The following is a 27,283-nucleotide window of genomic DNA, read 5'->3' on the forward strand; positions in this document are numbered from 1 at the left end:
TTTTGTTGTTGTTTTTTTCTTAATTGCATAATTGTACTTTATAACTATCAATTAAGATTCTTATTACATTCTTTTGTCTCCGTTAATAAACAGTTGTCTTTTCGATTGCACATTTCTAGGTGAAAATTAAACGGCGACTTCTAACTAAATTAATCTCTGTCATATAATAATTTTTTTTTTCACCTCCATTTTGTTCCATTTTTCTTTTGCTTTTTTTCTCATGACCATTTATTTAGTATTTATTAATTGCAAAATACATATTTTTTGATAATATCTTTGATATATTTTCAACTAAATGAATTTTGTGCATGATAATGCCATGAACTGTATATATGTAAATTGTTTAAACTGGGACAGGACACTCATAAGCTTTCATAGCTTTCTGCCCAATCCCAATTGTGTAAATATTGTTCATCATAATGTAAATATATCGAATAAAATATGTTTAAACCAATACCAAAAACCATTAATAACCCAAGTCAAATTGTTTCGTCAAGACGCGTTCAAAATGATGATGGAAAATTTTTTAGGATGGTCATTGTACCATTCACAACGCCGGAAAGGAAATTCGACTAAAACACCCCCACAGAAAATCAAACCAAGATATCTGATAAGTTGATATAATGATATAAATTCATGTTGATATTGCAATATGATAAAATTACAATTTCTTCGTAACCTACACACTTTTGTTAGTAATAGTGATGGCGTCCAAATGTTGAAAGAAACCTTCGAAAATCGTCGGACGGCGTCGGAAATATTTGCAAGTTATCGCAACAGATTCGCGTAAAATCGGCCATTTACGCTCCTACACTTTAAGGGACGATCGTTGATTATCCCTTTATTTGACTTAGCTAAATAGAATCTGTATTACATACAAACAAACATTTGACACAGGAATTTTATGAATAAAGTGAAAAGACTAGAATAACTTTCAAACGTTTATTCTCACAAATAATTCTACTTTCAGCCAAACCGAGTTCAAACAAAAGAATTTCGCAAGTTTAAATCTTGATTTGTAAAATACGAACAGGAGGTAATTTGAAGAAAGAAATCGAAGTTTGACGGCGATAGAGTCTTTTTCACACCGATTCCATTTTCACAATTATGTGTTTTACAACACAAAAGGTATACATATAATTAACACTGGATGGTTTTAAATAGTTTTACAAAAAATATTTTAGAAAGCAAAGGAACATGCAGAAAAAATCCAAAATACATATTCTAAATAAAGCTCTTTCACCTGAGCGTTTCGATTCAAAATCTTCGACGCATATCCTGGCCCTAAGTCCATCAAAAGACGGACTTGAGACTAACGTAAACTCACCACTGAACATTCTACGGTTTGTGATATTTGTATGAAGTATTGTATCATTTGCAGTCAGAATGAACTCCGAAGGATCAAGTTCAACCTGTTCGCAAATAAACAGCTGAGTAACATGAAATACATTCAGCAAGACTCTAGACCCAATGTACAGCGGTGAAAAATCCGGTAAAGTATGCAATGTCATAATGTTTGGCAGGAATCTAGATTGGAACACCAATGTTTGATCTCTTGTCTTCAATGTCCAGGGTTTAGAAACACACGTCTTTATTGTGTGCATGATGCGCCCAGGATTAACTGAATTTAATTCATTTTTAATGATAACTTGAAGCTCTGTAACTTGTCGGCCATCATTATAAGGTCCCTTTCGGTAATAGATTTCTGTCACAATCCAGTTTTTCGGCCATGGTGATTTAAAATTAGGTAATTTATATATCCATTGTCCAGGCAAAATTTCAAACACATCGTAAACGTTGATAGGGACAGTTAGGCTAAGACTTATATATACCGTAAAATCCTGGTTATACCAGACCGTTGTAGTGTATGCACAATCACCATTGAGTGTTCGAAGTTGTCCCGTGGGGCAATGTACAACTTTGCATTTTTCAGTCTGGAATAAACAAACAAGAATAATATATGCATGTTGGACGATTCCAATGGGAATAATAATTACAGATTTAATAGAAAAACTTAAGGTTTCCCGTAATCAAGAGTGTCAAGTTTGATATCAAAAGAGTACGAATTGTTTTACATTATATTAACACAGGCCAACATCATTGCCACAAGCAGAATATGTTGGTTTTAAATCACTTGAGTTTAACCAAAATTTATCATGCACTGATATTAGCTGCTTGTTTTCATATTTGAAATTACCAAATAATAGTATAAAACAGAATCCCCAAATAAACCTCAACACGGAAAGAATGAAAATGTTGCAAGCTCGGTTTGATTGAGCCTGTTCATTGAAGGTAATGATAATTGCAGGCTACCGTCCAAGTCTCCCAACAATGGCTTAATTCAATGTTTAACGTGAACTGGTAAAAGTTTGAGTATTGAAACATCCAACGTGTTATATAAAACATTTGTTATTAAAACATGTGTATATCTTCTTTTATCAATTCTTACAAATAGAAAAATCATATCGGAGCTATGTATTTCATTATTTTTCAAATACTACAAACCTTTACAGGACTACATATAATCGGGTGGTTTTGACTCTCTGTCTTCTTTTCATTGCTATTTTCTGTTAGAAATATACCATCAACTAGCCCGAGGAATGATCGATCGTCAAAGGCTCGAAGAACGGTACCGTCGTGTACTTCACAAAAATAGATATCGTCGTAAAGCCCTTCATTGCAAATATGACAAAAAACATTTGCGTACATATTGATTGTCTTAAATGGCGAAACTAGCCCACTTGTACACATTTCAATGACATTTTCTTTCTGAAGACTTATTTCAAATGAAGATATATTAAAATCATCATCGGGGCAAGTGTCAATTAAATGTGTATAGCATTTCAAATGTGATATATCTTCTGTGCTGCCACGGTAGATAAAATGCACTATGCAGCCTTCTGGAATACTGTTTGTGTTAGGCCATACCATAAATTTATTGTCAAAGTACTGTTCTTTTGCACAATAAAGTACTGCGTCCAGAAGCTTTCCGTCTGTAACACCATTTCTTGTAGCGCACATTTCGTTCTTATATATTCTTTTCGTTGTAGATGAATAGACTGGATATAAGCTACCCCATGGTGCTACGCGTTCACTCCCACATGATGTATTATATTTTAATTTTGTACCATTTTTATAACTTTCCAGCGACGAGGTTACCATATAATATGACTGATAAGCTATTCGTTTACTCCCTACTGGTTGATTTGTCATAGGAAACAAGCATGTTGATTCTTCTTCATAATTATCTATACCATTGTTGTATTTTGCTGCTTCTGGGAAACAGCAATTGCCGTTCTTTTCACAATCCGGTCCACATGAACAATCTATAACATGAAGAAAAAGTCTCGAATAGGAATTCAGTATTACTCATCATAATTAGTATGAAAGTAGACAGACGCTATGGAATGGGGGAATTTAAACAAACGAACTGAAACTAAGGTGATTATCTCAAAATATATACAGGTTTTAACCCATGATATCTCATCATTTTCATAACATAAGATAATGCTTATGGTGTGAAGATTAACTTTATTAGATCATGTGCAGTTAAACACTTTAAATGACATAGTATCCGTTTCTGAACAGCACGTAAATTAAATTTTCAATCAATGTAATTGAATAATTGTCGGTCTAAAATATTTCTAAGACAAAATAAATGACTCGCCTGTCTTTTTCTCTACCATCGAAAGAAACCCTAAACGTACGTAAGTTTTATACCATTTGTTCGAACTTTCTATAATGCATAGACGAAAGGATAAAGTTAACGAAATTGATGACTGGAAGTTAACTGATCATTTATCAATTTAAAATATTCTGTTTAACTGACATAGATTTATTGATGTACCTGTACAACATGAGCGGAATTCAGAATGTGTCATATAATCAATGTTTCTCTGGAATTGTCTTTCCTCAGCACATACATCAGAACCAGGACAAAGATCATCTAAGACTGTGTGCATTTGCTCCATTAGTGTAATATTTTCTGTAGCCTGGCTTATTATCACTAATTCTATGCTCATGAATATGTAGGTCAACAGCAAGATCTTCATAGTTGCTTGTAAAAAAAATAACAGATATTTATTATTTCAAAATAAAATTCAAATTTGATTCGATAGAGCACAAATAAAATAAAATAATTGTGTGCAAGTCACTTTATCAAGGTTAACAGATATTTATCCATAAACGATACAAATCTTCATATAGCATCTTCAAACTAAGGAACAAATTTACCGAATGTTTATAGGATGCGGATATTGTCTGTAAACTCCTATAATATATTTGCAGACTGTTACAACATATAGGAAAGGGCTAGTCAATTTTCGCTACTATTTAGTACAAGAATCTAAGGTATATATTCCTTCTCATTGAAATGAAATTAATGTATATGCAGAAAAAAAAACGAAAATATTGTGTTTCATGGTACAGTCGAGTATCCCCTTTACACTATCCGATAGAAATGTTTTGCTGAAAAATGTCTCGTTCTGGAAATAAACTTGTTATATACATCGAGATATGGACTCCGCGATTTACAGAATGTATTTTGAATGTTGAATAATAGTTAAACCCGGTCTTATCTAAAAATTTGCCGGGCTCCAATGTTTAAAAATCTGGTAAAGTGGTGATCTCTCGGCAATGAAAATAACAGTATTGAATGAAAATTGCAGGCTTAGTTTGATTGAGTATGTTAAGGACAGAAAATGCAAAATTGCCAAATCTCTCAAGCCCCTTTGCACCGGCTTAAGCATTTTTCAATCTTCAACTCTAATGTGCCACGAAGAACTACAAACATAAAACACGCGGCAACGTTTTAACAGATGTAACACGGCCTTTGTATCATAGTTTGTGAGATATTGATAGTCATAATTATTGAACGATATAAAGAACTGATAACATTTTCAGCACTTTCTCGATTAGGAAATATACTTTCTCGAATAAGTAAGTAAGTAATGATAATTTATGACGAATAGAAATACATTTTATTCCCAAAACAGGAACACATTGACCCTGCATAGAACAGTTAAAATTGTAAATAAGGCCAGCCAAATTTTAGAGAAATTTTGTTAACACTCTTGTGACTACTGTTTTGATCAAAATATCCTGTAAATTGGTCTGAAAGTTTGTTTTCAAATTGATGACTTCTAGGTCAAGTTCGAATACGGGTCACTTGGGGACAAAACCTTAGTTGAACAGCCCAAATGTGGGAAAACCTTGTTAACACCATAAGGGCTACTCTTCTAGTCAAAATATCCTGGAAATTGTTTTGATTATTCTTAGATCAGGTTAGAATTTGGGTCACCTGGGGTTTAAAAACTAGGTCACACAGCCCAAATATGGAAAAAATCTTGTTAACACTCTAGAGGCTACTGTTTTGAACCAAAATATCCTTAGAAGTTGTCAGAAAAGTTATTTTAATGAGTTCAACGTCAAGTTCGAATATGGGTCATATTTGGTTTCAAAACTAGGTCACACAGTCAAAATATGGAAAAAATCTTGTTAACACTCTAGTGACCTCAGAAAAGTTGTTGAATATGGGTCACTTGGATTAAAAAGACAAGGTCACACAGCCCCAATATGAAAAAATCTAATTAACACTCTAGAGACTACTATTTTGAAAGTTGGTCAGAAAGGTTGTTTTGATGATTTGTACCAATATTGGTCATCTGGAGAAAAACTAGGTCACACAGCCCAAATAAAATGGGATTTAGCGTTTATAATCAGGTGTGCGATATAAATGCCGCCATTGCCCTCTTGTTTATTTCATAGCCTTAGCAGAACATACAGAACAAAATATTGCTTTTACTTTTAAAGACACATATTACAAAAATTCAAATATCAACTGTTACAAAAATTCTGACTTATATTGCAGCAAAGTAATGTTATTGCAGTACATTTATTAAATATGAAGAAATGAAAACATTATTTTTTAGACCTTATAAGGATATCAAACTAAATCTTGAATTTCGCATAAACTTCCAAAATTCTTTGAAGTCTTAATCCAGTCAAATGACTTTTATATACTTATTTGATAATATATACTTATTAATTAAAATTGTTATCAATAAAAATGGTAACAAAGAAATAACTGAGAATTAAAAATTTCCACAGGAATTTACTCTCTTTTACATCGGAAATCATATTTTAACTATGTACATTCTGAATAAATGACTCTTTTATTGTCATGTTTTTGTATGATTGCAGTTGTTTTTTATATGTTATACGAATATATTTGAGCCGTGTCATAACAAAACCAACATAATTAGTTCGCGACCAGCAGTGAAACAGACCAGCCTGCGCATCCGCGCAGTCTGATCAGGATCCATGCTGTTCGCTTACAAACCCTATAACAAGTAGAGAAACCGATAGCGAACAGCATGGATCCTGATCAGACTGCGCGGATGCGCAGGCTGGTCTGGATCTATGCTGGTCGCAAACCCATTATGTTGGTTTTGTCGTGACACGGCTCATATTATATATCGAGGGGTCAACGCGATACTAGTCTATCTGGCATTTTATCTGGCATTTTTTCAGGAAAGGTCTTTTTGACAGATTCTGAAATGTCTTAATTGTCCTAACATTATGCGTTAAAATCTTCCTTTTCCTGTGCATAGTTAAGGACACAAAAATATATTAGCCATACTATTCTATTTCAAATTTAACTAGAAATGTGTCCATAGGACACGGATGCCCCCCACACGCCACTGTTCTGTCAATCTTATGTCTCCAGGTCAAATATTTTTGGACTAAATGTGCCACAAGTTGAAATCTAAAAATCAACAAAGGGCCATAATTCTGTTAAATCTGGTCGCAGCAAAAGTCCTTCCTTTACTACCATTTACACATTAAGGTTGTTCATCCCTGGAAGTTTAAGCAAAATCTGAGGAGTTGCGTTCACAAAGTTCGACTAAATGTGCCACAAGTTGAAATCTAAAAATCAACAAAGGGCCATAATTCTGTTAAATTTGGTCGCAGCAAAAATTCCTTTCTTTACTACCATCTATACATTAAAGTTGTTCATCCCTGGAAGTTTAAGCAAAATCTGCTATCCGGTTTAAGAGGAGTTGCGTTCACAAAATTTCTACATAGTATATAGTGAAAAAATCAACAAAGGGCCATAATTCTGTTAAATTTGGTCGCAGCAAAAATTCCTTCCTTTACTACCATCTACACATTAAGGTTGTTCATCCCTGGAAGTTTAAGCAAAATCTGCCATCTGGTTTAAGAGGAGTTGCGTTCACAAGATTTTGGGACGTACGGACAGACGTACGGACGGACGGACGGAAAGACGGACGGACAAGTGCAACGCTATATGCTCCCATTTTGTGGGGGGCATAAAAAGGCTATATTTGTTCAATGCGAACCTAGTCTATCTGCAAAAAATTGCATTTAGACTATTTGCATTAATAATAACATATCGTTTGAAAGTCAAGTAGCCTATGTGAAGAAATATGTATCATTTTTTCTATTAATTGCATTAATTCCTACATTAAATGAATTCAAATCATTAAAAATATTAAAATAACCTATAAAATATATTCAAAATCACATATTGTAGATACTGCCAGTAATGCATTAAAATTCTGTTTGAACTGTTTTGAACTATTATTTAATTTTTGTTTAATTCTAGCATAATTTTTCCTTCGATCGATTTTTACTAAAAATATTGCAAAAGCAAACTTCAAACTGGTGACAAGAATTTATGGAAGCAAAAAACTGTCTGTTCACATAACCAACTTTCCTGAATAACTTAACAGTACACGTCATAACCATATTTTTTCAAATGACCAACTATTTATCACACATTATCACTGACTTAGCAGAAAGAGAAACATGCACATTAGACTTAATATCTGCAATAAATTGCCGCACAAAATCTTCAACTAGCCTGAGGACAGAACCATTAACCCTCCATAACAAATCCAATGCTCAAATGAAATTGCCCTTAAACTTACCTTCAAGATGGTATATCTTGTCTGATTAATATTGAAATAACTAGAAATATCCGCATAGGAAACTTATGCCCCTAACATCCGACAAACCACCGGGACAGCGAAACACAAAGGCAGTAGGGTAGGCTTAAACCCAGAATATATTGTATGTGATAGTTTTGTACCAGATATTGACCCTGAAAGTTATTGTCCTGACCGAATCATTAGCCGGGCCTCAAAGGACAAAACATGTAATTCACGCGGCAGTCAATTACTTAATCTATGTAAGGCTACTACATTTAGAATAGTAAATGGTCGTCTTGGTAGTGATTTCAACTCAGGTGAATTCACGTACTTGAATAACAAATCATGTAGTACAATTGACTACTTATTAGTGCGCGAAAAAGATTTTTCCATAATCCACGATTTTACCGTTGACAATTTCAGTATTTTCAGTGATCATGCATCATTGCGTTTTTTAATATGTTGTGATCGTATACGTGATTTAAGTCAATCTGATACAAATTTGATCTCTGCGTATTTCAAATGGAATGCCGACCATGAGAAAAACTTTAGACGCGGTTTAATTGCCAAGTTGCCCAATTTTAACGAGTTATTATTAAATCTTTGCAATCGTGATTTGATTTCTGTTGACCATATAGTCAATAAATTTACTGGTATTATTCGTGAGATAGCAGACCCATTATTTAAGAAAACCCGAAAAAAATGTAATAGACCGACTATTGATGATAATAACAAAACTTGGTTTGACCATGAATGTCGATCATTAAGATCTATTTACGAGGTGGCACTTAATAAGTTTAATGGGAATAAAACTTAAGAAAATCACATTGAACTGAATAATGCAAAATATGCATATAAACAATTAATAAGAAAAAAGAAAAAATTACATTATCAAAAAATGTCTAAACAATTAACAGAATTAAAGCATGCGCAACCCCGTGACTTCTGGCGATTATTTAGAAAACACGATAATAACAAGACTGAATTATCTAATGATGATTTCAAACAGTATTTTTCGTCAATGTTTGAAGATATTCAGGTACAATGTATCGATGAAGTTGTAAATTTTTTGTCAACAGACGAAATTAATATTAGTTCTGATGATGATGTATCTAAACAATTAAATGAGCGTATATCTATTACAGAAGTACGCGAAGGAATTAGGCGTTTAAAGCGTAACAAAGCTTCATGTCCAGCTGACAATTTACTAAATGAATATTTTTTAAATGCAGCTGACATTTTAGACGGGCATTTAGCGGATTTATTTAACATTGTTTTTGATTCAGGTGTCTTTCCTGAGAAATGGGCCGAAGGTTTCATTATACCGCTACATAAAAAAGGTGATGTGAATAACGTCAATAATTATCGTGGTATAACGTTATTGAGTAATCTCGGTAAATTGTTTACGGGGATTTTAGATGCGCGAGTCGTTAAGTGGTGTGAGAGTCAAAAAAAATTACCAGATGCGCAATTCGGTTTTAGAAAAAATCATAGTACCGTAGATGCAATCTTTGTACTGCAGAATTTAATAGAGCAAAGCTTGAACGACAAAAAACGTCTGTATTGTGCTTTCGTTGATCTGAAAAAAGCATTTGATTCAGTGAACCGTGACGCGTTGTGGTTTAAACTGTACAAAAAAGGATTAAATGGTAAAATTTTAACAATGTTTAGAAACATGTACAATATTGTAAAGTCTAGTATAAAATTTAATAATGAATTTTCTGATTTTGTTGAAATCGCGGTGGGCTTACGTCAGGGGCAGACAAATTCGCCGACATTTTTTTCCTTATTTATTGAAGACATCGAATCGTTTTTGCAGCAAGATGATACAACTGGCCTAACCATTAATGTAATTTGTCTTGTAATTTTGTTATTTGCGGATGATATGGTAATATGTGGCGATTCTGTAGAAGATTTACAATCGAGACTGAATTCTTTACACGAATATTGTGAAAAATGGGGGTTAGAGGTAAACGCTGCAAAAACCAAAGTTGTTGTTTTTAGGAAACGAGGGCCAGTTAAAAGAAATGAACATTTCATTTATAATGATGAACAGTCAGAAATTGTTGATGATTTCAATTATTTGGGAATAACGTTGAATTACACTGGTACTTTCGCTTTAAATATAAAATGTCTAAAAGGCAAAGCACTTAGGGCGATGCACACATTGTTAAATAATATCAAAAGATATAACATTCGTCCGGATATTTCATTGCAACTTTTTGATGCATTCGTAGGATCGATATTAAATTATGGTTGTCCTATTTGGGGGTTTACTAAGTCTTGTGAATTAGAGCGTATTCATCTACAGTTTTGCAAAACAATCCTTGGTGTAAAACAATCGACAAGTAACGCAGCTATATATGCAGAATTGGGTCGCTATCCTTTATATGTATTTCGTTATGTACATATTATTAAATACTGGGTCAAGATTATCAATACGGATAATATGCTATTAAAATCAGTTTATGCACATTCATTGGCGCAGTATTATAATGGTAGAAAGAATTGGGTTTTCCATGTTAAAAAACTGCTTGATGATTATGGTTTTAGCTCTGTTTTTGTAAATCATGCAAACATAAATTTCAAATTATTTGTAAATTTGTTCAAGAAAACAGTAACGGATTGTGCCTTACAGAAACTATTTGGAGATATTGAGAAAAATGAAATACTGAAATCCTTGTACATACATTTAAAACCGAGCTTTGGTATATCGGATTACTTGATTAAAATAAATTCGTTTAAAATACGTAATAGCATAACTAGATTGCGCGTGTCGTCGCATAATTTATTTATAGAATCTCTTAGACATGGGCGTAATAAAAACCAAGAAATGAAAGATTATGTTATTTCTGCGGTAATGACATAGAAGATGAATTTCATTTTATAATCACATGCAAAAAATATTCTGACCTGAGAAACAAATTCATACCAAAATATTATGTGAAAATCCGAGCATGTACAAATTTATTGATTTATTAAGTTCTAAAAAGAAAAAAGTCTTGTTAAATTTGGGAAATTTTATAGCACAAGCATTTAAACGCAGGGAATTAAATCAACCGAATCTTCAGACATAATTATAAAAATGTTATCTTGTTAGTAATATTACCTTATTTCTTTTCATTCTCCATGTTTTGTTAATGCAGTCCAAAGATGTAGTTTTATCATTGTATGACACTTTGCTACTAATAATGTTAACTTTGATGATTACGTGATGTTTAATTATATTTGAATGTATGTATTTTGTGACCATGTGCATTTTGTACACGTCTTATATGAATAAACTATCTATCTATCTACCATATCAAAATGCCCCGATCCCCTTGAATTTAACCGGGCCACCCGTCTCACAGTCCAACGACTTACTGTGCAGTATGATAAAGTTATGGTTTGAGTGACATACAAATACATGTACATGTATGACCAAATTTATGAATGAATTTATTGATAGCAAAAAAAACAATTAAAAAAAACAACAACAACAAAAAACAAACAAAACCAAAAGCAAAAACAAAAAACACAAACAAACAATTGACAAACAATATAAAACATGCATGGTGTATGTTAAAAATTTATAACTGTCAAGTAATACACTGTTATCTAACTCAGTTAAATAAATCAATCTATTGCTTCCATAAATTCTTGCTTCTAGCCTTTGAAATCTTTTTGGTTCATCTTTGGGGACTTGGGTACCATGAATATTAACATGCTTATCATATCAGATTGAATAACTCATGTATACCAGTATCAATTAACATTTGAGCCGCGTCACAACAAAACCAACATAGTGCGTTGGCGACCAGCATGGATCCAGACTAGCCTGCGCATCCGCGCAGTCTAATCAGGATCCATGCTGTTCGCTATCAGTTTCTCTATTTGTAATAGAGTTTGTAAGCGAACATCATGGATATTCCTGATCAGACTGCGCGGATGCTGGTCGCAAACCCATTATGTTGGTTTTTTGTCATGACGCGGCTCATTTTTATAAAGCACTTAATATAATACATGTTGCTTCCTCACCAGTTAGTAGATAGACTGGGTATACTTATGGAAATGAGCTTCTATATGGTCTGTATCTGATGTTCTTGGGACAGAGGGGATTTACATTTGAGCCGTGTCACGACAAAACCAACATAGTGCGTTTGCGATCAGCATGTTTCCAAACCAGCCTGCGCATCCGCGCAGTCTGATCAGGATCCATGCTGTTCGCTATCAGTTTCTCTACTTGTAATAGGGTTGGTAAGCGAACAGCATGGATCCTGATTAGACTGCGCGGATGCGCAAGCTGGTCTGGATCCATGCTGGTCGCAAACGCATTACGTTGGTTTTGTCGTGACGCGGCTCATTTGACAATGTCAATAAATTGCATAATATCTGAGCTTTAAATTATGTCGGTGTTTAATTTTTGAATTCATGTTTTTACATGATTATAGCAAATTCGGGTTAACAGACATGTATTTGTTTGTGTTCCAAAGACCTATCATGTTCTTTTTTCCTATCTAAAGCAGACATGATACATTATATGAGTTAAACCTCCAAGACAAAGGGTTTGCATTGATAAATTGTTTTGATATGCCCAGTCCTAAATGTATGCATCAAAAAGAAATTTTAAACGGCATTGTGGGCTGACCGCTCTCCATAATCTCAGCTCTTCCGTTCCAAAGCAAAACATCAAGCTATAATAATTGCTGAGTTGGTGTTGTTATGTTAGGATTGAGAAAAGAATACGTGAATGTAGTCAATCACACAAACAGTTTAAAAAGTTATCAGTATGAAACATGTACAGTGATGCCCTGTAACTAACAATTTTTGTTGAAATTACTTATTAAGTAGAATGATTTCAAAACCATCATAATTTTCAATATTGAACTTGGAACGCTTGCATATCACGACAAGAGAAAGATGTAAGAAAAGGGCATTATCTTGAAAGCAAATTCTTTTTGGAGTAATGCCCCAAAAGGAGTAATGCCCTTTTTCAACTCGGAAAATCTAATATGTTCCCTCGTTGGAGAGAATCTTTTTTCTCCCAGAAATAATCGGGTATGCATTTGTTGTTAAAAACGTTTCATATAAATGTCAAATCAAAATATTTCAGTTGGAAGATGAAATTTGTAGCCGATAAAACACATAAACGATAAGGAAAATCCTCGATACCTCTTAAATGCCGACACCCTCTCTGAATGTAAATTAGTAAAGAGGCCGCAATCTTCTAATTAAAAAAAAAAGAACGTTACTGGTGCAATATACATAGCTCTCGGAAGAAAGCTTAACAATGATATGATGAACTTTTTCAAAGGGAAATAGAGAATAATTGCTATACATAGAGGATATTTAATGACTGTAAGTTTAATATTGAATTTATGGAACGAGTTTAATAAAATATTATGCGAGCCTCTGGCGAACATAATACTCTTTTATTCAACGAGTTCAATAAATTTTGAATTTAACTTACACTTACAATTTAATATTATATTTATCACATACCCAAAATAATAATAATAAAAAACATTTAGCCCGTCTTTACTGTATGTTTGTATAACGCAAATGACGTTTCTTCAATATTATATGCATGGCCGTGCAATACTGTTTTTACGGAGTCGCAAAATCGGCACAGGTATTTGATAAAATCATTTATTACACACCCGTGCCGATTTTGCGACTCCGTAAAAATGGTATTGCACGACCATGCATATACGTATTTTGACGTGACGTTATTTGCGTTATACAAACATAGTGTAAGGCGCGCTAAATGTTAGCATTATTCTGTATGCGAGTAAATGAAAAATTACTATTTTTCACTTTAAACAATTTTTGGTATGTGATAAATAGAATATTAAATTCGTGTAAGTTCATTACTGAATTTATTGAACTCGTGAATGAAATTATATAATGCTCGCCAGCGGCTCGCATAATATGATTTAATTCAACTCGTTCAATAAATTCAGTATTGAACTTACACTCATTCAATATCCTCTATATCCCGAATGTCACTAAGCATAGTTTTGAATAATTTTTTAATCATTTCTTTTTACAAAATTCAGAGTGAAACTAGTTTATGTCTTTTTTCATAAGATCATCAAAAAACTATGGTGGCTGATTTGTGCCATTCTTGTTTTCGCCCCTAAACCCCGCCGAGCGAAAAGTCGAGAATAAACAAATTAAAATGGCGGGCACGGAGCATAAACACGCTTATAAGCAGGGGCGCAGGGCGAAGTTTTATAAAAAAAAAAAACTTCGTCCCGCGGGGTTGCGGAGCGAGATTAAAGAAATAAAGCGGAAAGGGCGCGGAGCGAAAACACACTTATTAGCGGAGGCGCGGGGCGAAGTTTAATAAATTAAACTTAGCCATCCGCCCATGCTAATAAGCGTGATTTCGTGCAACCCCGCCAAGCGAAAAGTGGAGAATTTAGAAATTAAAATAGCAGGGGCGTGGTACGAAAACACGCTATTTAGTGGAGCGCGGGGCGAAATTTAATGGATAGAACGCTCGGTCGTGGAGCGAGATTTAAGAAATAAAACGGCGATGGCGCTGAGCGAAAACATGCAAAAAGAGGGGAGAGGCGAAGTTTAATAAATAAAACTTCGCCCCACGGGGCGCTAATTAGCCTGTTTACGCTACGCGTCCCGCCATTTCACTTGTTAATATTCGTCTTTTCGCTTGGCGAGGTCGCGGGGCGAAGTTTTATTTATTAAAAATTTTGCCTATAGAAAGAAAAAAGTAACTCATATATATTGTTTTTGCTGTCATTATATAAAAGATTTCCGCCCTTCTGTCCGCATCTTTTTTTCTACCTCATCATAGACCAAATACTAATATAATAATGAATATGATCACTTCCTCTTAGTAAATGAGACATGTTCCTGTTTATTGAATATGGTGTTGGCTTGAAATCTTTGGTAAACATTAAAAAAGTGAACTAGCAAAGATTCAAACACAGGAGTTAAAGATAATAAATATATTCTTAATTTGTATATAAAGTCGCAAATTTCGCACATGTTTTTTTTACAAAATGATGTCTACCCTGTCAAAATAATTATGAGCTGTAGCGATGTATATTGATATATTAAACATATGTCTACATGTTACCACTCTATGAAAATATAAAAAGAAATAAGACTTACTTGCCGATGCGATGATATTTTTTGTTTGCTTCAGCAATATACACCAACTATGTGCGCCTTTCATTCCGTACGCTTATATAACCTGGTATTAACGTCAGAACTACTTGTGTGGTGAAATGAATGTGGTGTCTTGACGTAAACATATTGTTTGAGTTAACAATCTTTTCACTTTTAATCAATGTAACTTATTGAAGAAACCGACAATCTGCAAGGTTTATATAGAGGTCATATAATTGCTGTGAAATGCAGACAATTAAAATATCATTCTCAGTGTTAATAATGTCAAAACCATGATAGTAAAGTTCACTAAATCAGCTAGGGTTAAATACGCAATACAGTAGTACTTAAATATAAAGAAATGAAGCTGAACGTGCTTCATTTTGTGAGAAATAAATTGTACGGATAAATTTTCAAGAAAAAAACTACCCTTAGCTAATGTAATACGATTTTTTCTATTCGCTGAAGCGTATTGGCGCTTCGAGATTTGTGTATTTAACTGTACCATACACGGAGATTCCCTGACCATTCTTATTCTAATTGTCAGTTTAACAACATTGACCTGGCACTCTTGCATTCGACCCTGTAGTCGGTATATTCCGCAAACGTTACGATCTACTGGTAAATCGATATGAATGTAAATATCCAATTGTAAAAATGTTGTAAATTAAAAAATCCCGTTACAACGTGTATATCCAGTAACGCCGGAATGTGAAAATAAGGCACGATTCGTGCAATAAGTAACGCAGAATTGTGCAATAAATGGCAAGATCATTCGTTAAAATGATGGCATGACCACCGTTTTGAGCGATATTTTGGCTTTGTGTCCGTTCTTATACGTACAACAAATCATATTATACCGTATAATTTCGATTTTCGGTAGGCAAGTGACATAAACTTAACTTCTGGTGATACAGAAAATTGAAAATAAGCTGATAAAATGTATTTCAAACCGTTTTTATGAGGTAACACCGATGTACGTGAACTGTGCTTCGCGGTAACGCCGGAAAATTAAACTTTTTCATATATGGTACATAGTTATAACACATGTTTAACGCCTTTTATCGGCGAATATAATCAAGTTACTAGTATTTGCGACCTAGTCAATGTATTTTCTTCGTAACTTAGTAAAAAAAAATGATAATTAGATCTTGAAAAACGTTCAAAATTTTGATTGCATATTGTAATTTAATACAATTTGACAATTGTTTCCTGAAATAAATTATTATTTACAAACATGTTGCCCACGTCTGATCGTGTTAGAAAAATAAAAACAATAAACTCCCATTGCAAATAAATTGAATATAAAAAATAGAAAACAATCAAGAAAAATATCTGTATAATTTATGCCTGAAATAATGCACCAGAAAAGCTTGAAAGTATCCATATGTCCTTTAATGTGTTGGCGTGATGACGTATCTCGTCAAAGAGTATACCCGTTGCTGACTATATTGTTGTACCGTATAAAGTTGTGTCCATGTTTTTTAATTCTTGAGCTTGGGGCGTCCGTGGCCGAGTGGTTAAGGTCGTTGACTTCAAACCACTTGCCCCTCACCTCTGTGGGTTCGAATCTCGACAGGGACTTTGGATTCTTTCGTGGGAGGAAGCTATCCAGCTAGCTTACGGAACGTCGGTGGTTCTACTCAGGTACCCGTTCGTGCCTGAAGTAATGCACGGAAGGGCACCTGAGGTCTTCCTCTGCCAGTAAAGCTGGAACGTCGCGATATGACCTATACTCTGTCGATGTGACGTAACCCCCCCCCCAAAAAAAAAAAAAAAAAAAAAAAAAAAAAAAAAACAAAAAAAAAAAAACCAAAAAAAAAAAAACAAAAACAAAAAAACAAATCTTGAGCTTACAAGAGTGTCTGAAATTGTACGGCTGGACCAGAAAGTAAAGTAGAATTATACCAGATATGACATCCTTTATTATCATATGACACTCTGTTGCTACTTGAAGATATTTGTGAGCAGACTGTCCAGTTTTATTGAAGCTGTAAATAGGATCGTTTCTTTGACATGTTTGATTGAGTCCGATTTTCCTCATCAACATATTTTTGATTATTTTTATAGCTCATTTAGTTTGAATATTTAAGATGAAACCAGTAACAAGTTTCCTAAAAATGGTTATAAATATTAATCTCAGTTTTAGAAGGGTTTTGTCTCCATGATGTTGCTAACGTCATTTTCAGTCCATCTACGATTATAGAGATCAAAGCAAAAACGACCATACCACGCGGATGTATGTCGGATATTTTGCTTTGGTTAGGGCTTTGGGGCTTAATATTGTGTAAAGGAGACCCGCCAAACTAGTACAAAAACGAATCTGCAACGGAATCAGTCATATTGTTATTCTTTAGCGGCTATGTCTAAACGCCGTATTAAAGGTATTAAAGACGTAAATACTTGGTTGCTGCTCGCTATTATGTGATAATGGTCTCACCCCGGTACGGAATTAGACCCAACCCGTTTTAGTATAGAAAGTAGTTCTTTTAATTTTTAAGTTCTTTCTAGTTTGATTGGTCATAATTAAAGTGTATTAAATGCATGTTTGTAGTTTTTGTGTATTATAGGATGACTTTAAAAGTGTTTTTGTGTATTCTCCAGGAACTCGTTTGTTGGCGGAAGGATTAAAAATGTGCTTCCCACCAACAGTCAAGAGTTTTCAAAGTGGTGAATCTAAACAGTGTTACAACAGAATGATGATTTCGGAAAAAAGTAGATGGCTATCATATTATATTTTGGGCCTCATTTGACTTAGATAGTGTTGATGTTTAAAGTTGAAGACAGTATATAATTCATCAAGAACAGTGGAATTGGGAATTAAGCCTCAAATGTGACTGACTTACTATAGAATAAAGAATACGAAAATTTACTAGGCCGACTCCTAATGGCCTGCGACCCTCAGGCCATTATGCACATCTTCGGGCTATTATCGCAAAATGGCGAGCAGCAACCAAGTATTAACCTCTAATTATTATTGAAATTTTTATTAATTAACTACACATAAACTAAAAAGATTATTTATTTAGTGAACAAAAATAACTAAATGTAAAATTCCGTTGTTATGTAAACGAGATTCTTGTTTTGAAAATGTCTTGGTAACCTTCCTTGACGCAATATGATTGTTTTGTAACACAATGCAATCATCTTTCATTTAAAACACAACAGTCTTTTTGTTGCCTTTCACACCTTCACACCTCTTTTCAATCTATACCAAAGTAAATAACAACTTTTTATATATGGTGCTAACAAGATCACTTGCAATAAGATTATTTAGAATAGAAGCAATTATACATTTTGCTCATTGAACTAGTTAATACAAAGTAATACAATATTTTATTAATTAACTTTTCAATATTAGGCACGTTTTCACTTATGAAGGTGTAAAAGGCAACGAAAAGACTGTACGTTGTATAGAATATATGTTGACACTACCGAAACATATCGTTTTTCCCACACGGCGTGTCATTACCATAACACTTTATATTTTTCAGCAAAACTTATTCAGCCTTGTCAATCTCAGTTCAACAGTTTGTTAACAGACAAAATACATTTTTTTTGTATTTCTTTGTATGCAAACTTCAATGTTGCATTCTTGAATTTATCGATTTTACATAGTAAACGTGTTTTTCAACAAAATACATTTTGTTAAACGGCAAAACATTAACTGTTTTTCTAGTGATAGTAGCAATAACAAGTGTTCATCATAATATGCGAATACTTATTGTTCGATTATACGCCGACAAAACAGAAGTTACTTTCTTGGCTTTACATTGTCTTCGGATCAGCATAATCCAGCTTTACACGACGTTTTAGGTGTTTAGTTATTCACCAAACATAATTCACTTGCATGCTTGCCATTATATGCCTTTGCGGGCTTTAAATGATTATAGGCATATAAGTTTTGAAATGTTGTAGATATCACATTTCCTAGAAAAAAACTCAAGTTACAAACCAAGTTACTTACTGTCTGAGGTTAAACATTTTTAAGGAAGTAATAATTATAGACATGACTATATTCAACGACAAATAAATTTTACTGAGGGGATTCCAATTTGCACAGGAATGAGTAACATTGACAGTTAAGCTGCCACCTTACCACTTTCATATTTTCAAGTCAACATCTGATACGACTAAATACTAATACAGACCAAATTCTGGCTGTTGTATTTCCTAGTAGCATTTACTATTACATAAGTAACCTTAATTCTAGAGTATGACTTGACAAGAAAAAAAACGTTTAACAATAGTAAAATTAAAACCATTAAGTTGTATGTACCCTTTCGTACATAATTTTTATTTGTACCATACTGTATAGATATGTTTTTCCATTTTTACCATTTTTTTTCAATAATATCATTTAAATGAGTCCAAAGTCATGGTATGTGTGTTGATTATCAATTTATGTATACCTTGTTTATTTTATTTCTAAGAAAGCCATCACTTACAAAACTTTATAAATATTCTGTGTAGTAGTTGCTCTGTGAGGAGCAATAATTGTTACTCGCGTCAGGACCCAGTATTACACAGGGTAAACTCTCGATACATTACTATACGATTTACAATATAAATATCATAACATTATGATGTAGAAATGCAGGATGCTATATGGAAAAACTTGGTGCTTAGCAAACTTTGAGTAGTATAATTTCAATGTCGTAAACACACTATACAAATCGAGACAAAAGAGTATTTCTAACTTGCTTCATGTCCATGATGATAATTTTGCAAGCTCTCAACTTTCTATGAAAATATGAGCCGTGCCACGACAAAACCAACATAATGGGTTTGCGACCAGCATGGATCCAGACCAGCCTGCGCATCCGCGCAGTCTGATCAGGATCCATGCTGTTCGCTTACCAAGTCTATTACAAGAAGAAAAACTGATAGCGAACAGCATGGATCCTGATCAGACTGCGCGGATGCGCAGGCTGGTCTGGATCCATGCTGGTCGCAAACCCATTATGTTGGTTTTGTCGTGACACGGATCAATTATACTTTAAGCAAAAAAGATTGGCAACAGTTGAAATCGAACCACAGACCTCTTATATATATAAGATCACTTAACTGACTGTGGTATTGCAGATGTGACGACGAACTTTACTTTAAAATGGTGTGACTTTTTGCTTATTAATTCTCGTAAACTGCACGGACAGAACCAAAGTTAGACCAGATATTTAAATGAGTGTCAAATAATGTATTCATAATTTACATTTCAATAAAATCAGATTATTATGTCATGGTTCTAAAATGTTCATGTTGAATTATTGTGTAAGTTAGAAAAAATCAACCGGTCACGTGTCCATCTATTTGACACATATCTTGCAAATCCACATAATCAAAGAAATGTGCAGCACCAATTGTGTAATATTATGTAATACACGGGTATTATTCACCATCTTGTTGTTTCAAGTTTAAATTACTGATGAAAAAGTTGAGTAATGATTCTTTAAACAGAGGGCGTTTTGGCGAGCATTGGATTATTGAATTAGCTGCTCCCGCATGTTTTCTTATCTAAAATTCAAAGAAGTCATATGATACGCGCGCATCCTCAAAATGTTTATACCGCGAACATTTTATCAACCGGTATTTTGTACAAAAACGGGTTGTGTAAAACAAACTCAACTTTATTAACCTCAAAATTGTAACCCAAGGATAATCAAAGATAAAGAGCTTCATAAAGCCCTCTACAAACCGATTTTTTCAACCCTACCTTCGAGGTCAAGGTCATACTTATAGTTTGAAGGTATTCATTCATAAATCTAGAAGAGTTTGAAGATACACATTCATGTCCGGACTGTAACTTTGACATGCATGGAAAGATTTTATAATAACTTGGCACAAATGTCTACCACATCTGGACAATGTATCGCAGCTAAGGCTCATGTCTGTCTGTGTGTCCCCACTTACACAACAATCATGTCCAGTAGGTATGTAACTTTTCCATGCATTGAGGGATTTTGAAATAACTTTGCACAAATGTACAATAATACAAAGAAATTAGTTACTTTCATCCTCTTTTCTTTTTCCTACTACCAATTCTGCATGCTTAAGAAACCTTTTCGGGGGCATTTGGACAATCAGAATTTAATAAGGAAAATTCTAAAATAGATTTATACAAAATCCCTAAAGAAAGCCCAACACGGCAAAATTGAAAATGTTGCAGACTCGGTTTGATTGAGCCTGTTCATGGACGGTACTGGAAAGTGCAAGTTACCGTCCACGCCCCCCTAGCACCGGCTTAAGCAGAATTCAACATTTAAACGTAAGTATAAAGGGATGATAATTCTGAATCTTGCCATGTTATTGTTTTAAGTTATAAAATATCATTTTTTATTTAAAAAAAAAGTTTAAATGGTGGAAATAATCCTGGAAATATTCATGCTACAATTATGAATCTTGTCACACATGATAAGGAAATATATTTTAAGTTAGAAGTTGATACCTTAAGAAATAAAAAAGAAAGTAAAAAGTAAGATTTTTTGAGAGAAAAAAAGTTATTGTGGAGATAATTCTGGAAAAATTGGTTTTAGAGTTAAAAAACAAAACATTCTCACATATGATGTAGTTGATGATAAGGAACACATATTTGAAGTTTAAAGTCAATACTTTAATATGAAATGAATATGTTGGAGTAAAATATAACATTATTTTAACTTCAAGGGGATATAGTTCTGGAGATACTGGTTTTAGAGTTGCACCTTATCAAATGATGTGGATGATGATGAGGAATATATATTTGAAATTGATACCTTAAGAAATAAAGAAGTTATAGGCGCATAAACATTAATTTAAAGCATGGACACTGACATCGACTTGCAAACCGAGGTGAATAGGACAACTCACAATATTCTTAGAATAGTGGAGCTAATAATAAATATATCACTTACCTGGTCATTTTAGTTAAGAGTCTTGCACTTTGCAGTAAAAGATACATATATGAACAGTTTTTTTGTTTTTGTTTTTTAGCAGGCCGGGAGGGGGGTTCAGACAGTAACATGAGTAACAATATGAGTAATGAGTATTTAAAATTAATTAAAAAAGATATTGTATGTTATAAAGTATATTTACAAATAATTGCTAAGTTTCACAATTCAATTGGCCACAGACCCATTTACAAAAGAAAGGAGAGGAAAACATTGATAAATTTAGTGAGTGTATATCTTCTAAAGAAATTTGATCCTTCAACGTTGGGGCCATTAGATAAGAATGCAGAGGGGCAATTAATAATAACAAAACTCTCAACTCGGGGGACGTGTTAATGGGAGACATACAGTTACAGTGATTTACTATCTGATAAGACCTTACTGAGATTCAGCAGGCTGGAAGGGTTTATGCGTAGGACTGAGTATATCCTAAGTAATTGAAGCTATCGACAATATCTAAAGTATCAAGCTGTCAAGTACATAATTAAAAATATCACAAATATGCGAGGATAAAATATCAATACATTAAATAAAATATTCATTTAACAGACAATCAATACCAGGTGATTTATTTGTTTTTAAAGTTTCGATTGCTTCCAAAATTTCATTTACAGTAATACGTTTATCTTAAATATCATCCGATCCATTTAAATTTTCAAAATCATTGTTGCGTGAAAAATTTTCGGACTCCGTGCCTGTCATATGTTTATTCTTTCATTTAATTTTGCGCTTAAGCTTAATATTAGTTTCAACTGGGCAAGAATGAGGTCAAACATTCAGTTATTCGACATTGACAAACAAACACAGGTTTAATAATACGAAATGAACGAATTAAAATTTATGTCTCGTGCTATTGTTGAATTTTGAGTAGAGATATATATGCTTTGCTTCTACAAGAGGAAACAATTCTGATTTGTTTGGGAATGTTTGGAACTTGTCTTAACTTTTTGATTCAGAAAAGCTGAAATGATCACTAAGGGTCTTTGGGCAGGTGAAAGTAAAGATTGCGATTATCCATTACAGCATTTAGTATACAAGTTTTTTCTTAAAAAAGAAACATCCAAGAGGTCATTTTGAAGCTGTAGAAGATTTGTTTAATTGTAAAAAAATGGCGGGAAAGTAAGAATTTCTGATTGGTCTAATTGCAATCAATAGCTACCTATCTGCTATTTACGTCAGTCTCTGGATAGGATCTAACTAGGAATAATTAGCAGATGTTCCCACGTTAAAAGAGCCGCAAAGTTTCGGTACAAAATTCACTCAATAGTGCCTGATGATATTGTAGTTTAGTGTTTACGTTTTCGGATATAATAAGTCTTATTTGGAAGCGGAGCATATGCATATTAAACTTTTGTAGTATGGTTATAATGACTGACGCTTTAGATGAGAGTCATTAACTTTAATTTGATACGAAACAATAGATGTTGACCGGAATCATTCTCATTACTGTGGATAGGTCTGAAGTCTCCAATTATCAATTTATTGATGCAAAACCAACCACCATTAATAACCCAAGTCATATTGTTTCGTCAAGACGCGCTCAAAATGATGATGGAAAAAATATTAGGATGGTCATTGTACCATTCACAACGCCGGAAAGAAAATTCGACTAAAATAGCCCCACAGAAAACCAAACCAAGACATTAGATAAGTTGATATAATGATATAAATTCATGTAGATATTGCAATATGATAAAATTACAATTTCTTCATAGTCTACACCCTTTTGTTAGTAATAGTGATAGCGTCCAAATGTTGACAGAAACCTTCGAAAATCGTAGGACGACTTCGGAAATATTTGCAAGTAATCGCAACAGATTCGCGTAAAATCGGCCATTTACGCTGACGATCGTTGATTATCCCTTTATTAGGCTTAGCTAAATAGAATCTGTATTACATACAAACAAACATTTGACACAGGAATTTTATGAATAAAGTGAAAAGACTAGAATAACTTTCAAACGTTTATTCTCACAAATTATTATACTTTTAGCCAAACCGAGTTCAAACAAAAGAATTTCGCAAGTTTAAATCTTGATTGTAAAATACGAACATGAGGTAATTTGAAGAAAGAAATCGAAGTTTGACGGCGATAGAGTCTTTTTCACACCGATTCCATTTTCACAATTATGTGTTTTACAACACAAAAGGTATACATATAATTAACACTGGATGGTTTTAAATAGTTTTACAAAAAATATTTTAGAAAGCAAAGGAACATGCAGAAAAAATCCAAAATACATATTCTAAATAAAGCTCTTTCACCTGAGCGTTTCGATTCAAAATCTTCGACGCATATCCTGGCCCTAAGTCCATCAAAAGACGGACTTGAGACTAACGTAAACTCACCACTGAACATTCTACGGTTTGTGATATTTGTATGAAGTATTGTATCATTTGCAGTCAGACTGAACTCCGAAGGATCAAGTTCAACCTGGTCGCAAATAAACAGCTGAGTAACATGAAATACATTCAGCAAGACTCTAAACCCAATGTACAGCGGTGAAAAATCCGGTAGAGTATGCAATGTTATAATGTTTGGCAGGAATCTAGATTGGAACACCACTGTTTTATCTCTTGTCTTCAATGTCCAGGGTTTAGAAACACAGGTCTTTATTGTGTGCATGATGTGCCAAGGATTAACTGAATTTAATTTATTTTTAATGATAACTTGAAGCTCTGTGACTTGTCGGCTATCATTATAAGGCCCCTTTCGGTAATATATTTCTGTCACAATCCAGTTTTTCGGCCATGGTGATTTAAAATTAGGTAATTTTATATATCCATTGTCCAGCAAAAATTTTCAAAACACATCGTAACGTTAAATTAGGGAAAAGTTAGGCAAAACCCTTATATAAAAAGAAAAATTTCCGGGTTTTTAACCTTACCTGTGGGTGTATGAACAATCACCTTTGGTTTTCCCGAAGTTTTCCCGGGGGGAAAATGTAAATTTTTGCATTTTTCCAGTTTCGTTAAACAAACAAAAATAAATAGGAGATGGACTTTTCCAATGGGAAAAAAAATTTTACAGTTTTTTTTAAGAAAATTTAAGGTTTCCCGAATCAAGAGTCAATTTTAATAAATTTTAAAGGGTTACGAATTTTGGGGTTTTTTAAAATTATTTTAACCCCAGGGCCACAACACCCCTTTGCCAAAAGGCCGGGAAATATTTTTTGGTTTTAAATCACTTTTTTTTTAAAACCAAAAATTTTTTTCATTGCACTGAAAACCCTTGCTTGTTTTCAAATTAAAATTCCCCAAGAATTTTAAGTATAAAAAACAGAATTTCCAACCCCAAAATAAAAACCCCAAACACGGAAAGAATGAAAAATGGTTAATTGGAACCTCGGGTTTTATAAAATTTTTGCCCTGTTCTTTTAAAAATGGTTTGGTGTAGCTCAAGTTTTTCCCCAAAAATTGGTTTTAATTAAATTTTTTTAACGTTAAAACTTAAAAATTTTGTTTTGTTTATTGAAAACACCCCCGTTTTAAAATATAAAAAATTTGTTAATTAAAAACAGTTTTTATATTTTCTTTTATCAATTCTTACAAATAAAAAATAAAAATCGGAGTTTATTATTTCTCTATTTTTTCCCCAAATATTTACAAATTTTTACAGGACTAAAAATAAAATTTTCGGGTGGTTTTAAATCTTTTCGTCCTTTTTTTAAAAATTGCCATTTTCAAAAGGGTTATAAAATTACCCAATAAAACTACCGAGGGAATGTTCCCCCAAAAAATGTTCCCAAAGGCCGCAAGAAACCGGGCCCCCGGGGGTGGTAACTTCACAAAAATAAAATTTTTTTCTTCTTTAAAAAAACCATTTCATTTCAAATATATTACAAAAAAACTTTTGCCGAAAATATTAAAATTTTTTTTTAAATTTTTTGGGTGAAATAATTAGCCCTTTGGACCCCCTTTAAATTTAAAAATTTTCTTTTTGGAAAAAACTATTTCAAATGAAAGTTTATTTTTAAAATAATCTTTCTGGGAAAGTGGTAAAATTTTAAAATGTGTTTTTTTTAGCATTGCAATTGTGATAAAAAAATTCTTCTGAGGGGTCGGGGCCCACGGGGAAATAAAAACCAACTTTTTGGCACCCTTTTTGGAAAAAACCTTTTTGTTTTTTTTAGCCATACCATAAATTTATTGTCAAAGTACTGTTCTTTTGCACAATAAAGTACTGCGTCCAGAAGCTTTCCGTCTGTAACACCATTTCTTGTAGCGCACATTTCGTTCTTATATATTCTTTTCGTTGTAGATGAATAGACTGGATATAAGCTACCCCATGGTGCTACACGTTCACTCCCACATGATGTATTATATATGAATTTTGTACCATTTTTATAACTTTCCAGCGACGATGTTACCATATAATATGACTGATAAGCTATTCGTTTACTCCCTACTGGTTGTTTTGTCATAGGAAACAAGCATGTTGATTCTTCTTCATAATTATCTATACCATTGTTGTATTTTGCTGCTTCTGGGAAACAGCAATTGCCGTTCTTTTCACAATCCGGTCCACATGAACAATCTATAACATGAAGAAAAAGTCTCAAATAGGAATTCAGTATTACTCATCATAATTAGTATGAAAGTAGACACACGCTATGGAATGGGGAATTTAAACAAACGAACTGAAACTAAGGTAATTATCTCAAAATATATACAGGTTTATACCCATGATATCTCATCACTTTCATAACATAAGATAATGCTTATGGTGTGAAGATTAACTTTATTAGATCATGTTCAGTTAAACGTAGATCATGTTCAGTTAAACGTTTTTAATGACATAGTATACGTTTCTGAACTGCACTTAAATTTTCTATCAATGTAATTGAATAATTGCCGGTCTAAAATATTTCTAAGACAAAATAAATGACTCGCCTGTCTTTTTCTCTACCATCGAAAGAAACCCTAAACGTACGTAAGTTTAATACCATTTGTTCGAACTTTCTATAATGCATAGACGAAAGGATAAAGTTAACGAAATTGATGATTGGAAGTTAACTGATCGTTTATCAATTTAAACTATTCTGTTTAACTGACATAGATTTATTGATGTACCTGTACAACATGAGCGGAATTCAGAATGTGTCATATAATCAAAGTTTCTCTGGAATTGTCTTTCCTCAGCACATACATCAGCACCAGGACAAAGATCATCTAAAGCTGTGTGCATTTGCTCCATTAGTGTAATATTTTCTGTAGCCTGGCTTATTATCACTAATTCTATGCTCATGAATATGTAGGTCCACAGCAAGATCTTCATAGTTGCTT

At 33.3% G+C, this 27,283-nt stretch overlaps 1 protein-coding gene across 1 annotated transcript; it reads right to left on the reverse strand.

The window, feature by feature from the left end:
- Positions 1-854: 854 nt before the first annotated feature.
- LOC132752242 (uncharacterized) lies at positions 855-27,283 on the reverse strand. Its single transcript, XM_060742559.1, has 8 exons — positions 27,071-27,283; positions 26,137-26,534; positions 24,347-24,449; positions 3,848-4,057; positions 2,506-3,326; positions 1,833-1,934; positions 1,328-1,412; positions 855-865 (listed from the first exon to the last, which is right to left on the reverse strand). The coding sequence occupies exons 1-8, from the start codon at positions 27,273-27,275 to the stop codon at positions 855-857; spliced, it is 1,935 nt and encodes a 644-aa protein (XP_060598542.1). The 5' UTR covers positions 27,276-27,283.

This window comes from Ruditapes philippinarum, unplaced genomic scaffold (assembly GCF_026571515.1).
Source record: "Ruditapes philippinarum isolate M1 unplaced genomic scaffold, ASM2657151v2 ctg629_1_1_1_1, whole genome shotgun sequence".
In the NCBI taxonomy this organism is placed as follows: Eukaryota; Metazoa; Mollusca; class Bivalvia; order Venerida; family Veneridae; genus Ruditapes; species Ruditapes philippinarum.

Bases quoted from the DNA above. Each gene is read 5' to 3' on its own strand.
- LOC132752242 (XM_060742559.1), bottom strand. From the start codon at position 27,275: ATGAAGATCTTGCTGTGGACCTACATATTCATGAGCATAGAATTAGTG. The intron at 24,450-26,136 runs GTATGGCTAAAA...CATGTTACTCAG, and splicing joins ACTTTGACAATAAATTTATG to CTGTTTATTTGCGACCAGGT. The intron at 4,058-24,346 runs GTGAGTTTACGT...TTTTTTTACAAG, and splicing joins AAACCGTAGAATGTTCAGTG to CAACTATGAAGATCTTGCTG.